At 43.9% G+C, this 17,239-nt stretch overlaps 1 protein-coding gene across 2 annotated transcripts in view; it reads left to right on the top strand.

Annotated features, from left to right (window-relative positions):
• Positions 1 to 1,788: 1,788 nt before the first annotated feature.
• Positions 1,789 to 17,239, top strand: part of WNT7B (Wnt family member 7B) — a 33,983-nt gene continuing 18,532 nt past the window's right edge. The window contains exon 1 of one of the 2 annotated variants that reach the window (XM_053462727.1): positions 1,789 to 2,128. In XM_053462727.1, coding sequence (XP_053318702.1) covers positions 2,058 to 2,128 — 71 coding nt within the window. In that variant the 5' untranslated portion in view covers positions 1,789 to 2,057. Of the gene's footprint in view, positions 2,129 to 7,342; positions 7,480 to 17,239 lie in introns of those variants that run through there. The other variant, XM_053462726.1, reaches the window with a different exon arrangement.

Raw genomic sequence — 17,239 nt, 5'->3', positions numbered from 1 at the left:
ATTTTATAAAGTCTTTGAATTATTTTTATCGATAAATCCCCAAAATATAGAGATTTCATGAAGATGCTTCTCTACTTCATCACTTTCAATGAGAGGGTAGTGGATAACTGGAGCAGCCTTCCAGCACAAGTGGAAATATTGGATTTTGGGATGCTAAGCCAGGAAACACAAAGAAAATGTATATTTTTTACACCAAAAAGAGAGGCAGCTTCCCAGAGTTTTTGACGTAACGCAATCATCGGGCGTATCGAAGGATTTGTCCCGGGGGTCCCCGATCCTACGAGATGAGGTTTAATTGGCTTCGTCGTTCCTATAGGCAGTGCGGGGGGGGGGGTATAATGAATTAAAATGACCCCCTATCATGAAGCTAACAGCATCCAACGTGGCAATCGGTTTAAAAATGACTTCCAGGGACCTTTTAGTGGAATTACTCATTGATTTTAATTGAAAAAACGGGAGTCCTGGGTCGAAAATTCTTGTTTTTTTATTGAACATCCAGCTAATTATACAGGAAATCGAAGAAAATTAAACCATGAGATGTATTTACAAACCAGATAGAGAGAAAGGAGAGAAAAAGAAGGGAAAGGAGAGAAAAGAAAAAGGAGAAAAAAGGCGAAAAAATAGAGAAAGGAGAAAAAAGGAGACAAATTATGAGTTTCGAGTAATTCCAGCGAAAAACATTTACATTTTTTTATTTATATTTCATAAGAATTGTAACAATAATTAATTTATATCCGGAGGGTGAGATATGAAGGGGTAATTTGCGCAATTCCTAGTTTACAAAAACTCTGCCACGCCAGAAGCTCATCACCAGCAGCCCAAAGACCCTCAACCGAATGAATCATCATCTTTATTATTAATTTAATAGCGCCATCACAGTCCAGGGGGCCGTACGACGGGCAGCGACATCTCTTTCATTCTCTCCAGTCTCTCGCTGTCTCATTAGACGGGTGGTCCAAGGTGTCCTAAATACCTGGAACAGACGCCCAGTGGGGATGGAAGCAGCCAGTTCGCGAGTCTTCTAGTAGAACGATAGGAGTTTGCACGTTGTTCCCGAGAGCGTTGCAGGTGAATCGAGACAGGTAGTTAATCGAGACAGGCAGTTAATCGAGACAGGTAGTTAATCGAGACAGGTAGTTCATCGAGACAGGTAGTTAATCGAGACAGGTAGTTCATCGAGACAGGTAGTTCATCGAGACAGCTGCCTATACGGTAAGGAGGAAAGAAATTCTATTTGCATTATAAGGTGTGACGCTGCGTACGGCGGATCTATACATTGCGAGACAGCATGGGGTCTACCCGCTGTGAGCGACGGACACTCTGTTAGGTGACTTCGGAGAGTCAGGACCGGTCTTAGTGACCAAAGCCCTACGGGGTTTTAAGAGAGCCCCCAGAAAATACCCCCCAATGTGTAGAGGTCACCGGAAGCCTCCACACTGCATGGGGAAACATAAAACAAAACTGCAAGGCATGCGCATGTGTGGGGCGGCAGAGGAGCTCCCTGCCCGGGGCGATACTCGGTCGAGGACCGACCCTGCTGGGGACCCGCTCCTGTGCCGCAAGGTGAGGCAGAAGGATACCTTCTGCATTGTAAGGAGAGACAGCCGAGGCTTATGCCGTGTAACATGAGAGGTCTATACAGTGCGAGGAGACAGCTATAGGTTGTGAGGTGAGACAGCCACTGGATACAGTATCCAGTGACAGTAAGAGGCAGTGACAGACGCTCAGACCCTCCTACCTGCTTCTCGCAGAGCAGTCCCTCTTTACCTGGATTTGCACATCGGATTCTCAGACTCCGTCTCTCTCTCTCTCGCTCGCCTGCTTTGTTATTTTGGGGAGGAGGGTGGGAAGCAGAAGAGATAATCCCCCAATCCAGCCCTCACATTAAAGCGCCCCTCTGCGTGGATTTAGGGAGAGGAGAATGCCTGAACGTTGTGTTTTTACAGGGAAAGCCACCGCTTTTGGGTAAAAGCAAAAAAAATGCATCGCTCTGAAAACGCTATGAAAGCTGCAATTATTTCTTCCTGAGATCTATGGATCGGTTCTTTGTGTAGACCATGCACAGACACTTTAGGAGCTGGATTTTCTATGTTTTTCTCTGTTTTGGGATCATCTACATGAAATTAGGGTGAGTACCCCTACATTCTGCCACTTTTATTTTTTTTTTTTGGAGGCTGAGAGTTTGAGAGTCTGTCTGCTCCGAGTCAGGGGGAAGCCGCGCTCTTTTATTTGTGTTCGTTGGGTTTGAAGATAAAATATATATATGGTTTTTTTGGAAATGGTGCAATGGCAGGTGGGATGTTTGGAAGCCGCGCTGCCTGAGAGTGTTAGGGGTTGCAGGGTGGCGAGGTGTTGTCATTTTTGCCCATACTTTGCATAGCTGAGGGCTGCGTTAGACGATCCACACATCAGGCGGAGGTGTTGACAGTGAATTTGACGTTAGGTTTGTCTGCCTTCCTCAGCCGGGGAGGTTTAACCCCATGGGTGCCAGGGAGGCTTAACTCTTTGGGTGCCAGGGGCAGGGGTAGACAGCAAGCCCCGTCAAAGACCCTGGTGTCTGGGTACGGACGCTTTGTCCTCCCCAGGCACAGGGGCATCTACAGCTCTACAGGGGTATCTACTTAACTGCCCCTGGAGATGCCTATCTGGGTTCGATCTACCTGCTGTTCTCTGGGGCAAATCACTCCACTACTTTTTCTCTCAAGTAACCCAAGCTCCGGCTGGTTGCCCCCTGCAGGGGCACATTGTAAATACCCCATTCTGTCTGCTGTGCTCGGTTCAACCTACAGAAACCTAGTTGCCCCATTTCAGGGCACTTTACACACTTTATACCCCAAGCCTTTGCGGTGATAAGGGACCCTCTGTCGCTAACTGCCCCAGACAGTGGTACTTCACCAAAGCTTCATTCCACCAGCCTAGCTCTGCTGTATCCCCACATGTACTTAATTGCCCCAGACTGGGGTATCTCACCAATGCTGCGTTCCTTCACTCTGGCTCTATTTTACTCCTAGAACTGCCCCAGATGTAGGTATCTTCCCACAGTAGGGGCATTTTGCAAATGTTCACCCTCTTAGGAATACCCCTTACTGTACCCAACTGCCCCGGGGAAGGGTACCTTGCAAACATCGCCCCCTCCGCCCTTCTCTGTTACACTCCTACCTGTTGCTAACTCCCTATTGGCACCGAACGTTCACCCCTGATACAGCCCTAACGGCCCTTAATGGCCCCGTGACAGGATCACCCTCCAAACACCTAAATATTTGCCTCCTGTTACCTGATCACAATGATTTCAATCATCGTATTAATGCCGTTCGGAGTCCCTGCCAAGTCCTCTCTCCCGGAGTCTGCCTCCTCGCGGCTCGCAGGCTGGGTTGACCGTCCACATTCCTGAGCGCTGCCTCCTTACCTGCGAACGAACAAGGAAAAAAAGAGAGAGAAAAGAAAGAAAGGAGAGGAAAGAAAGAGAGGAGAGGAAAGAAAGAGAGGAGAGAAAAGAAAGAGAGGAGAGAAAAGAAAGAGAGGAGAGGAAAGAAAGGGAGGAGAGAAAAGAAAGGGAGGAGAGGAAAAAAGAAAAGGGAGAAAAGAAAGAAAGGAGACAAAAGAAAGAAAAAGAAACAAGAAAGAGAGGAGAGGAAAGAAAGAGAGGAGAGGAAAAAAGAAAAGGGAGAAAAGAAAGAGAGGAGAGGAAAGAAAGAGAGGAGAGGAAAGAAAGAAAGGAGAGAAAAGAAAGAAAGGAGAGAAAAGAAAGAAAAGAGAAAAGAAAGAGAGGAGAGGAAAAAAGAAAAGGGAGAAAAGAAAGAAAGGAGAGGAAAGAAAGAAAGGAGAGAAAAGAAAGGGAGGAGAGAAAAGAAAATATTTCTGCCTTGTGGCTATTTTTTTTTTTTTAACGATTACGATAAAAATTTGCCCCGCTTCCCAGGTAGACATACGAGCCGCCGCCGGACACTGATATCGTGGCCACTTTTGGTGCCACCAATGGAGGCAGAAAGCTCACGTTTCTTCCCCTGCGGCCCCCGGGTGGGATAACCTGCTATTTAAAAGCAGATGATACCCTTCTTCATGTCGTCTCCCAGGGTGGGATTCAGACCCCCCCCAAAGCAGTGAATCAGTGATCCATTCACATGTCACTGTCTACATGGCCGGGTGGCCAAGGGGTTAAATCCTCTGTATACATTTTGTTGCTGAGAGGGGGTAATAATGCAGGGGGAGGGGTGGAAATTTGTATGCAGCGGCCCCTGATAACCGCAGAATGGAACAAAGAAGCCCTGACAAGTGCATGTCAATGAGATTATGGGGTGATGGACAGTCAGGGTATCTGATTCCCATGCAGACAGATAGAGGGGGGAAAAACTGCCCCCCAGGGCTAAGATTAGCCAAGCAGGGGCCGGTAGAGGATCCTAGAGCACATCAGCCGCATTCCATCAACAGAATAGCAGCGCTACGGAATATGATGGCGCTATAATATAAAACAATAAATAATAATAATAATAAAATGTAATTATATATAAAAAACTCATTAAACATTCCAAAAAAGTTTTATTCCTGCTGTAATCAGTCGTTGGTCTCGTCTTAGATCCAGTAGCCGTATGTCTATCCCATGCATGTTTAATACCCTCACTGTATTACCCTCTACCACCTCTGCTGGAAGGCTGTTCCACTTATCTACCGCCCTCTCAGTAAAGTAAAGCTCCTTTCTCTGACCCTCTAGTGTTAGATTCCGGCCTCTTGTTGTAACTTTTCTCTTCCGATAGATACATCTTTTTTTTTTTTAAATGTATCGATACATTTAATAAAAATACTTTACTTTCAAACTTTGGGGCTTTGTCTTCTAAATATTGCTTTTGTTTATTTGGAAAAAGTCTCAAAAACAACAGATTACGGTGGAGATTTCGAGTCCCCGTGGCGAGGCGCCGCGTCCCTTCGGGCCACCGGGTTTAACCCTTTGTTCTCTCTCCTCCGGCAGAACACGCGTGCGTCGGGTTTCTCACGTCGTAAGGAAGGGAGAAACAATTCCCTCGGTTTCTGGTTTAACTTGAAGACAGAGCTGTCAGTCTTCATAGTTTGCGATCCAGCCACAGACTCCGAATACCTGAGCTTTATGTATTCCGTGCAAAGCGATTGTGCAAAAAAAAAAAAATCACCAGGATTTGGTTTCAACTTGAATTCGATGTCCTAATACCTGGTTAAAAAAAAAACTGCGCAGGTACGCGGGCTGCCGCCCCCTGCAGCAATAAATATATAAAAACAACAACTCTCGCTTTTATGTATATTACAATAATCTGTTTTGTTTGTATTATGACTCCCATGATGCTTCACTTCCTTTTCTACTTGATTATTCCTCCCCATTGTGTTATCTCTTTTCCCTGATGTTAAGTTGCTGATTGTTGTTGATTGGCTCAGACAGCTTTTATAAGGGTCGAGGGAAATGTGCTGGGAGAACTTCAGGACCGAAAATGAATCGGACAATGCTGGCTCTGCCACAGGCTGCCACCGGTCTTCTCTGATTTAAAATAGTCCCTGTACGTTGAATGTTGGATCCCTGTGGGCAGAGCAGGTGAAAATGAGTGAAGTCCGTCCCTCCATAGACTTTCATTAGTCAGAGAGTCCTGCTGGGTGATTGAGACCGAGCCATTCTATTGTTCCCCACAGGCAGTATGATAAGGAGTCGGGGGGTTTAGTAGATCGGGGGTCAGATAACAGAGCGAGAATCATACAAACGGCTGATATGCAGCTGCCTGAAAACTTTATATTATGGGGCAAAAAACTACAACTGGGGTAAAAAATAAAACAGAGTGATATTTCAGAAAAATTATTTTTAATTAATAAGAAAAATGGTGGAAATTCTGATTTAATTCCTGACGATTTCATCTATTGGATTCCGTAGAACCGGTGAATGGGGGTTAATCAAGAATCTTGCCCTTTTACCCTATGCTGCAATGAAGGTGTTGCCTCATTCCAAAGCAATATGCCCCGCGGCGCTGAAAGAGTTAACTCTGAAGCTCTTTGCACTGATATTACTTAATGCGGCCGCCGGGGGAATGACGTAGCGGCACCCATCCCTCGCAAGGTGTTCTGAGCGCTCTAATACTTGGCATTCCTTAAATCGTTGGTTACTCTGCGGCGACTTAACCATTTTTCAGCCATAAAAGAGCAAACTCATATAAACAGCCCAAAAATAATCATAATAATAATAATAATAATAAAGAATACAGTCACACCAGGGTTTGTGTTAACTGGTTAAGTGCTGGCTAAAACTATTTATTTATTTATTTATTTATTCTTAATATATATATAAAATTAAATTGGGAATTTAGAGAGTATGCGTGAATATTTGGGATCCCTCCCCAAAATTTGGTTGACCCACAGACACTTGGGGGGGGTATATATCGCTGCAGCGAACTCATAAAATGTCAATGGTCTGCCCAATAAAAATGATCAGGCTTGGAGGAGAGAAGAGGGAGAGCGGGAATGGGAGAGAAGATGGAGAGCGGGGATGGGAGAGAAGTGGGAGAGCGGGGATGGGAGAGAAGATGGAGAGCGGGGATGGGAGAGAAGAGGGAGAGCGGGGATGGGAGAGAGAAATTTAAATAAGGGATTTAACAAAGTACTGGAGGGAAGTTTATTTCAAAGAAGGAGAAAAATTACAACAAGAACTAAAGAACTGTATAAAGGGAAGTTCTGGTGGAATGCGGTGCAGTTGCCATAGCTACTAGTCTAGCGGAATAATCTTGCTAATTCCATCATTGTGTAAAGCTCTCTAAGTATCGCTCGCTCTTTCTGGGGGATAAATGGTAATTTAGGGGATGATTTGTTTGCCTGTCACCTGCCCACCCCCGTTAACTGGTTTAGACCCTACATACCCTCATGCCCTACGCACCCTCTTGCCCTACGCACCCTCTTGCCCTATATACCCCTATGCCCTATGCCCCCTCACACCCTGCGCCCCCTCATGCCCTGCGCCCCCTCACGCCCTGCGCACCCTCACGCCCTAACCTCCATCATGACCGCTGATGAGAGATGGGCTGTCGGAGGGGATCCTGTCCTTGGCTGGATCCCCGTCCCTCTATTGTCGCCCCCTCTCCATCCCCTCTCTTTATGAAGCGAGGAGGCGGATTGCGATGTCGCTGCCCAATGGTAACACGCAGAGTCGTGAAAGCCAAAGGGAGAGCCGTCCCGGCCGTCCGAATCCTTTAAACCATCAACTCCATCCCCACTCCGTGAACTCCGTAACCACTGAGATGCCAGACAGGAGCCCGCAGCCCCAAACAGCTCGCACCCTCCCACCGTGCCCTGCAGGGACCAGGCAGGGGGGCTCCAGGACCCTCATCTCAGTCCTTTCTCTGGGGAAGAGGACCTTAAGGATCTAAAAGGATCTTCTTGCGAGGACGGCACAGTCATGATTCCGCTCTCCTCCCGCAATGTTTTACTCTCCGTGTATTATCCGCAGATATTCCTGGTCCTCACCAGTGGCTGTTACCTGTAAGTGTCCATCCGGGGGGGCTTTCGGTTTAGTTGGGGGGCAAAAAACACTTAACAGGTAGAGAGATGGGGGGGCAGATTTAATATTTTGGCATTTATGCTTCATATATATTTTTTGCATTCTTTGAAATCTTATTTTTAACAAATTTGTACGAATTTAGACGTTAAAAAAACTATTTTCATGAAACTGCCCCCAACGCATCCTGATTTTACCCCATTTAACAATTATTTGGGGAATTTCCTATTCTTAGCAAAGCAGGTGGAAGCCTCCTGATCCCGGCCGGACGTCATTTCCAGCATTTTCCACGCTGAACTTTCTTGGCTTGTTATCAGATGTTCATTTTTTTTTATTTTTTTTAAAAAAACATTATTTATTGATTTTCTTTTTAAGTTTCCAAAATGATAAAAATGCTACATCAGCCCCATCTCGTCCAAAAATAGCAGAGAATAGGAGAATTCATTTTTTTTTATATCCACATGAAAAAAATATATTTTTATGAATGTGAAAATCCAATTTTTTTTACTTAATTAATGGTGGGCAGAAAAGGGTTAATTTATATCAGGATAAAGTATTATTTCTGGTTATGATATATTTTCTTTAATGGGCGGGTTTGCAGCTCTAGATCTGGTCAAACGACATCACTGTTTCGAAGTGTATTTTATAGCATTTTTGTTGGAAAAGTTGAATTTTTGGTGCTTTTATCATTTTTTTTTCTAATTTACAAATTTTTAACAGCTGGGCAAATGTAGAAAAAATATACATTTTTGTTGTTTTATTGTGAAAAATACATATATCTATAGAATCATTTCACTATTATTCGGTCCTGGGTGTACACATTTGAAGTTGATCTCAAAACATAATCTAGAAAATGGATAAAATGCCAAGAAATGGTGTTTCCTGCCAAAAAAATCATCTTTAACCTACACCAAGAAAATATTTAGATCAACCACCAACCTGTCTCTTGCCTCAAAATCACGTTATTAGGGAAGTGAGCGGGCGACGTTAAATTCCGAGTGTTTTTCCAGTGGGGGCTAAATACTATCCCCAAAAATACACCACACGTATAGATTGTTCTAGAATCCATCTTTCTCGTACCAGCTTGTATACGATATTGTGATTGGAAATTTAGCAATTTTCTATTTTTTTTGCAAAATAAGTACAATGCCTAAAAATCTTTATGATACATTTTTGAATTTTTTTGAGTTTTTTTCTAAAATGTAAAAAAAACTCAGCATAAATTAAACCTTTATAACTTTTTTTATATTCGCCTACATAACTTTATTAAACACTTTACTGATTGGAGGAACAAGATTTATTAGTTTATTAAAGATTTATTAGTGGATTTTTTTTCAAGATTTTTTTATTTATTGAATTTTTTTTATTTATTTATTTATTTTATTTTTATTTTTTTTACAGATTTTAGCTTTTTTTTTTGTTTGTTTTTTACCAATTTTAGCTTACGATCTGTAAGAGATATTTCGTTTTCTTCCAAGAGACATCATTTAAATATCTGGATTTTATTTTATTTATTTTTTTTAGAATAAATGTGGCCGAATTTTCTCAAAACCCTATAGGAAATTACTATCCTAAAAAACATTTTTTTTTTTTTTTGCTCCTATAAATAGTTTTGATCTTGAAACAAAAGTTTGAAACCACATACCAGATGCTGAGATGCTAGCGGTTTCTCTCGCTGTGTGACATAATTATAGGTTTTAAAGGCTGAGTTATGAAAGTGCAGTAATACCAAAATTCAGTTTTACCGATTCCAGCAGATGATTGCAAGCTGTTGGACAGATTCATGGTTCTCTGATTCAAGGTCATCGCTATAAAATAATGATAATAATAATGAAAAGTTCGGTAAAATCCCATTTAAAGGGAAAGCCGTTTTCTTAATGGTCAAGCCAGTTTTTAACATTTTTTCGTTGCCATTTTTTGGAAATTGAATGGAAACGTTTTTGTTTGAACCCAAAAAATGTGTGGTTTTATCTTGTCTAATTATAGTTTATGGGTGACGTCACGCCTGTTCTGCTGAATTTAACGGAAATAGTTCTTTGATTAAGTAAAATTTGGCCTCGTTTATAATTTTGCTGGGAAGGCTTGATTGTCATGTGACACAATACCAGGCGCTGATTTGCTGTTGCCGTAGAAACCGAAAAAAGGCTTCTGTTCTTATGTAATTAAACCTTCAGGGGATTTTAAGGGGAAACCAAACTAGTTTTGAATGGCGGGGGAAGAATTTAATTTGAGTCTGAATATGAAATTTATGTTTGAAAAGCCAAATTCAATGAAATTAGATGTTTTATCTGAATTTTATGGCTGTGTCCAAAAGTTCCCAGGTATTACCATAGCGACAGGTGGAATGGTCCAATCAGCGGGGGGAATGTCAGCATAGATTTTTGCATTTAGAAACTAGAAGATACTATTTTGCAAAGATTGGGGGGGGAGAAATAACTCAAAAGTTTGTAATTCATCATAAAATCTGTTCTGCAACATCAAAAGCATATCCGTCTATAGCTGATTGGACCGTTCCATTGGTTGCTACAGCGATAGGGCGACATTTAAAATTAGCACCGGAATTACTTTGTACACATAATCCCACAGAATAAAATAAAATGCATACACTTCCCAAGTTTCCTTATTTAGTTGGTCCAGTCCCTGAATCGCTCTATCTTACCTCACGTGCCCCTCTTTTCTCCCCTGTGCCCCTCTCTCCTCCCCCGATGCCCCTCTTTTCTAGGAGGTGAGAATGTTTGCTGGGTATGAGGGGATCGCAGGGTTCTACAGCCCTAAAAGCCCCGATAATGTGTATAGAAACGGCTTTGTAAATTAAACGGGGTAAATAAACCCCATTATTCTTCTTCTAAATGCCCCCACTCAGTTACACAAATACCCCGCAATAGGGCGCAAAGTCACATCAATAGTCTGGGTGTATTAGACACACATGCTTGTAGGAGCTGGCGCTGAGGGGGTTAATTTTTTTCGGACGCCCCCGCGTAACCACATTTTTCTTTTGTTTCTTTATGTAAATTTCGAGCGATTATTCCTGACCGCGCGTGCAATTTGTTTCCACCGCACGATACACGCAGATAAATCGTCTCACAGCAAACGGCTGTTATTACCGGGCCGCGGCTGCTGAGAAATTTAAAGGGAAGGGGGTCATTTTCGTCGGTTTCCCCCCCCCTTCTTTCTCTTCGAGTTCCAAATATTCATTTATTTTACTGACAAAAAAGGCCTGCAGGACACGCTGCTGACGGGGGGGGGGGGGTCTATTCCGGACCTAAAATTACAAAATCACAATAATATTAAAGAGGAACAAGCAAGTTATAGTATTTTAAATTTAACATAGAAACCCAGAACCTGCCGGCAGATCGGCCCCCATTCGGCCCCATTTGGTCTGCTGTAAAGAGTCAAACCTTAATCAGTCGTTGGTCTCGTCTTAGATTCAGGAGCCGTATGTCTATCCCATGCATGTTTAATCCCCTCACTGTATTACCCTCTACCACCTCTGCTGGGAGTTTGTTCCAATCTCTTAGCAAAATAAACTCTCAGGACCAATTTGAAAACTTTGGCTGGTTTTAGAAACTTTTACTCATGCCATTGGGACTGGTATAAGCATATCTCCTAAGTGTCCTTGTTTATTTTAGCCAGTCCCTCTTCCGACCACAAATCCCAGAAGCCCCCCTCCCCCCCCCCCTGATGCCCCTCTCTCCTCCCCTGATGCCCCTCTTTTCTAGGAGGTCAGAATGTTTGCTGGGTATGAGGGGATCGCAGGGTTCTACAGCCCTAAAAGCCCCGATAATGTGTATAGAAACAGCAGGAAACGGCTTTATAAATTAAACGGGGTGAATAAACCCCATTATTCTTCTTCTAAATGCCCCGCCCAGTTATACAAATAGCTACACCCAGTCACATCCTAACCACACCCCTGAAACAAAAAGTGCCCCTCTTTAGCCTTTTTTTTAAATCCTAGGCCTGATTTCGCGCCCGTCTCCCGCGGTTACACGGAGATGTTTGTTATCCGAGGCGTTTTGTCTTCCTTGTAGAATAAAAAACGTGAATATTTAGAGTCGCTGATATCGGCGTTCGCTGCTCGGAAAGCGCTTTTCGGCTTCATTTCAGGATTTCTTGATGGTTTTGTAAATTTTGGCAGATTCCTCCGCCGTTCTCCTGCGAGAAACCCGATCCGCAGGATGGCAGACAGCGTCTTCGAAGAACCGTTTTTCTGGTTTTCAAAGTTTTTGAAGAATTTATGAAGTCATCTTTTAGTGCGAACAGGAAGTACGAGCGATCGCTCCGTGTCTCGGCTGGCATCGGGGGGTTAAATCGGGTGTTCGCTGGTGAAATGATGGTTTTCTGGAGCATTCTCTGAACCGGTGATCCCTTAAGAAGCCTTTTTTTCAGTTCATATGGCAACAGCCTATCAGGGGCCTGCATTCGTGTCCCATAACAATTAAGTGTAAAAAGTGTTAAATTAATCAGAGTAGATGGGACGGCACCTTTAATTGTGTAAATCCACATCTAGCCTCCTGAAATGTGGGATAATTTACATCATTAGTAATCAGTCTGGATCCTTTCAAAGCTCCCTCTATATGAGATGAATGCAGTCACGTCTGTTTTTTTGTTCCGCGGGGTAAAAAAGGTTTTTGGGTCTGGGGGTCTTGCCACCGGGGGGGGGGTTGATACTTTTATTTACATTGATTTGGACTAATTTGTCAGGAAAATTTAGAAATTCTGGAGGAAAATGATAAAAGTGATGCAGTTGCTATGGCGACCGATGGACTGTTAACGCTGACTCTTCTGCATTTACATTTTACACCAGAATCACCCGTTATGTATAACCGTTGGCTCTGATGATTTTGCTATGTTCCATATTTTGGGGAGGTCTCAGGTACCCCCCCCCCCCCACACTCTCTTTTTTTCTTCTTCTTTTAAAAAGAGACTTTTGTGGTTTTTCGACTCATCCGTGGCTCTCGTCGCTGGGTGTAATTAAAGGCTTGGCGTTGAGGGTTCCCATGCATTCTTAATACCGGGAGACGATTGTTCTCGGCATCAGTAAAACAAAAGTCTCCTCTCCTTTGATGATTCCCTGAGAATCATCCGTCTAAGTCCCATTGATGTAAAGCAGCATCCCTCCCAACTATCTGCATTCAGAAGGGACAGTCCCTCCCTGGGCACCAAATCATGCCTCATGCCCCTATTTCCTCCCCTGTTACCCCTCTTTTCTAGGATGTTTGCTGGGTATGAGGGGATCGCAGGGTTCTACGCCCCAAACGCCCCGATAATGTGTATAGAAACAGCAGGGAACGGCTCAAATATATTGTATGACGTGATTCTTACCAGCACAATGTGTTATACCCTATAGAGAGTAAGCTCTTGTGGCCAGGACCCTGCTCCCTTTAGGCTCCAGTGTGTCGCGTTTGGCTGTTGTACTGCACCGTGGAATATGTGGCCATCATAACGTTCGCCGACTTGCTGAAATGCTCAGTTTTTGATATTCCGGCCGTCTCCCCGAAGGCGGAGGTTATTATTACTGCAGGGGTCTCGGGACCCCCAAAGGGTTTTATGGGGTAGTTCTGTCCCGACCCGTTAATTCCACCCTGAAAGGCACATATTAGTTTTTCCACCCAAAATAAGCCATTTTCACCGTTAAAATACAAGATTATAAATGCATGTTGGTTTTTTCATCGGCTGAAATCCCAGGCATCTACAGAAGCCGAGGTCACATGACACCTGAGTTAGGGGGCAACTCCAACAGTTAAAAACCCAGGGGGGGTCAGAGGGCAGCTGGTCACCGGCCTGTGTATAGAGGGAAGGTTATTCCCATTCCTTGTCGGAATCATAAATCCTTCAGGGATTCCGGAATTTTCCGTGTCAGGGGCTCCATTTATAGTGAAATGACCTTTATAACTTAACCCTTAAAACCACAGAGGAATTTGGGACAAAGGGTCATGTGGGTATCCCCCCCCTTCTAATTAACAGGAGAGCGAAACGCAACAGGTTCCTGCGCCGCGCGGCCTAATAATGACCTCTCATACTTTATTGCGTAAAACGTTTCTATTTCTCAGAAAATAAAACAGAATCCCTGCATTTTCAGACCATTGAAAATTCTAAAAATAAACCCAAAATGTCCCTAAAACGACCCATATTTGTACTTCGAGTGGAGAAACGGCTTGAATTGTTACAATGTTACCGGAAGTTAATAAACATTTGGAAACATTTGACATTTTAAGCTAAAGTAACTGTTTTTGACCCATACACTTCCTAGCAAGGTACCTGTATAGTGATGCTAATCTTATGTTTAGAGGGTGGCAGATAAGTGGAACAACCTCCCAGCAGAAGTGGTAGAGGTTAATACAGTGCATCCAGGCATATCATACTCAGTGCTGTACATGCCATAAGATAGCAGTAGGGATATGCACCTTACAGGCTTCAGGCCGGCTAGGCATTGTGGGAGTTGTAGTCCAGGAGCAGGGTCACATCGAAGATGTGTTTTATTTGATCGACCTGATGCCGCCCCCCCCACAATTCTGGCTCAAACTTTCTTAAAAGCCAAGAGTTCTCAGCTGCTTCTGTTGCTCCGGATAAGAAGGGGGCCGCTTGTGTTGAAACGTTACGAGCCAGAAAGGCCTTTGAAGAGGCGCTGAGAGCTCTCCGAGCATCCGGTTACTGCATTAACACGCAACGCGGGTACAAAGCCCAGCGGCCGCCCAGCAGAGACAGAACGCGAGACTCCTGATCCCCAGATACTCTACAAAACGTTTTCTTCATTTATATAACCCCCCAGCGCTGTATACAGTAATATAACCCCCAGCACTGTATACAGTAATATAACCCCCAGCGCTGTATACAGTAATATAACCCCCCAGTGCTGTATACAGTAATATAACCCCCAGCGCTGTATACAGTAATATAACCCCCAGCACTGTATACAGTAATATAACCCCCAGCGCTGTATACAGTAATAAAACCCCCAGCGCTGTATACAGTAATATAACCCCCAGCACTGTATACAGTAATATACCCCCCAGCGCTGTATACAGTAATATAACCCCCAGCACTGTATACAGTAATATAACCCCCAGCGCTGTATACAGTAATATAACCCCCAGCGCTGTATACAGTAATAAAACCCCCAGCGCTGTATACAGTAATATAACCCCCCCAGCACTGTATACAGTAATATAACCCCCAGCACTGTATACAGTAATATAACCCCCAGCGCTGTATACAGTAATATAACCCCCAGCGCTGTATACAGTAATAAAACCCCCAGCGCTGTATACAGTAATATAACCCCCAGCGCTGTATACAGTAATATAACCCCAGCGCTGTATACAGTAATATAACCCCCCAGCGCTGTATACAGTAATATAACCCCCAGCGCTGTATACAGTAATATAACCCCCAGCGCTGTATACAGTAATATAACCCCCCAGCGCTGTATACAGTAATATAACCCCCCAGCGCTGTATACAGTAATATAACCCCCCAGCGCTGTATACAGTAGTATAACCCCCCAGCGCTGTATACAGTAATATAACCCCCCAGCGCTGTATACAGTAATATAACCCCCCCTCGACGAGATCACCGGCACCGGCTGCACATCCAGCGTCAGTCACCGGTCCTTGGTTTTATTATCCTGTAAAGAAGACACGGCCCCTCTATTGCAGTTCAGAGAGTTTGGTCTTCATGACAGTTGATGTCACAAAATCCCTGCGTCTTTGACAGTTGATGCTATTTTCCGTCTCTTCCGAAGGTGATGTTAGGGTCATCGATGGCTGCTGTTGCTTGTTTTCTGGCAGCTGATATGAAATCTTGGTGCCGATTAACGTTCTATTTGCGGCAGTTGATGTTCTGATGGGACACAAGGAGTCGTTTGTGCTTCTAAATCACATTCGTCGTCCTTAAGGAATATACTTGGTCCTGAATGGTGGAAATTGTTATTAGGTGGGTTCCACGTCTATGGCAGTTGAGGTTAAGAGGGTTTAATCTTCGATCTTACAAAACGACTGCCTCTCCGACAGTTGATGCTATCTTACGTCTCTTTAGAAGGCGATGTTAAGGTCGTCCATGGCCGTGGTTGGTTGCTCTCTGACAGTTGATATTAAAATTCTGTCGATTAACGTTATATCCGTGGCAGTTGGTGTTCTCAAATGGGGTCATTAACTCTTATAAATCACATTCATCTTCCATCCTATATACAACATATATTTGGGTAGGAATGCTATAAATCGATGTTATGCGGGTTCTACGTCTATGGCAGTTGAAGTTAAGAGGGTTTGGTCTTTGTGACAGTTGATGTTAGCAGTGTTGTGACACTTGATGCTTTCCTATGTCTCTTTAGAATTTGATGTTAGGGTTATCTGTGGCTGGTTGTTCTCCGGCAGTTGATATAAAATCTCTCCGTCGGTTATTGTTACCTCTGTGGCAGTTGATGTCTGATCGGACACAAGGAGTCATTTACGCTTTTGGATCACGTTCCTCTTCTATCCCACTTAACGGCATATATTTGGTTGAGAATGATGGGAATTGGTTTTATATGGGTTCTATTTCTATGGCAGTTGAAGTTAAGGGAGTTTGGTCTTCATGACAGTTGATGTCACGGAATCACTGCCTCTTTGACAGTTGATGCTATTTTACATCTATGTAGAAGGTGATGTTAGGGTCATCTGTGACTGTCGGTGCTTGTTCTCCGGCAGTTGATATCACTTTTCTGTATCGATTAATATTGTTACTGTAGCAGTTGATGTTCTGATAAGACGGGAGGAGTCATTTACGCTTATAAATGACGATGGGAGGTTTTTATTGATTTTCTCAAACCTTATCGAGAATAATCTGTTCCCTGTTGCACGTCGCGGAGCTTCCCCCCCCCGGGGGACTAAAAATGTAATATTATATTCATGCCGTTGGCTACGTAATGCCGTTCTGATGATCTGCATCTCTAAGAGCGCGTCTTGGCTCAAGTGGCTTGGTACGAAGGGTTAATGCAAGCGATAAAAGCTACTCGTTGGAACGGGAGTGAAACGTATGAGTGTTCTAGAATGTGATTCTGTTTATTTAGTATCTGTAAATGAATTGTAGCGGAACAGGAATCACAGGCGCTGGCTGCCTAACGTCACCTCGCCGTAACTCAATCACAGAGAGCGGAGCTTAAACCATCGGGGTGGGAGCAGAGCACGCTTTGGGGGGGTCTGTTGCTCGGCGTCGGGGCAAATCGGCAGGTTCTTGAGACGAAGGGACTGATTCCCACGCCGAAGGGGCAGATTCTCATGGCGTAGGACACACTTGTTGGATGGCGGGCTAGATCCCCAGTTTAAAACGGCAGATTCCTAGTGTAGATCTGACATTTTTCAGAATAAATGGGCAGATTCTTACGCAAAGGGGCATATATTAGGTTTGGGTGACGATCCAATCAACACACTTACCGGCCGCGACAATTAGTGGGTTATATTGATCCCTCTCGGTGGGGCAGGAAAGTGTTAACGGGGCCTAAGCTCATTAAATCTTGTCAATTCTTTTCCCGCCATCAATTGAGCTTACAGAACCCAGGGTATCTCAATTGAAACCAAGGTTTCTGCTTTGCGCATTGGATGCGCAGTCCGGCGAGGAGGGTGGCCGACAGGTTTGTTAGCATAACAGTAGGAATCTCCGGGGATTATTTTAACACAAACCCCCACTTGTAAAACTGTCACATTCACTCGATAAGGAGGGACGCCCGCACTAAAAAGAAAAATGGGTCTAATTGAAGGGGGCGGACAG

Source organism: Spea bombifrons, chromosome 4, assembly GCF_027358695.1.
Source record: "Spea bombifrons isolate aSpeBom1 chromosome 4, aSpeBom1.2.pri, whole genome shotgun sequence".
NCBI classification, from domain to species: domain Eukaryota; kingdom Metazoa; phylum Chordata; class Amphibia; order Anura; family Pelobatidae; genus Spea; species Spea bombifrons.
This window is presented reverse-complemented; position numbering and strand designations above follow the sequence as displayed.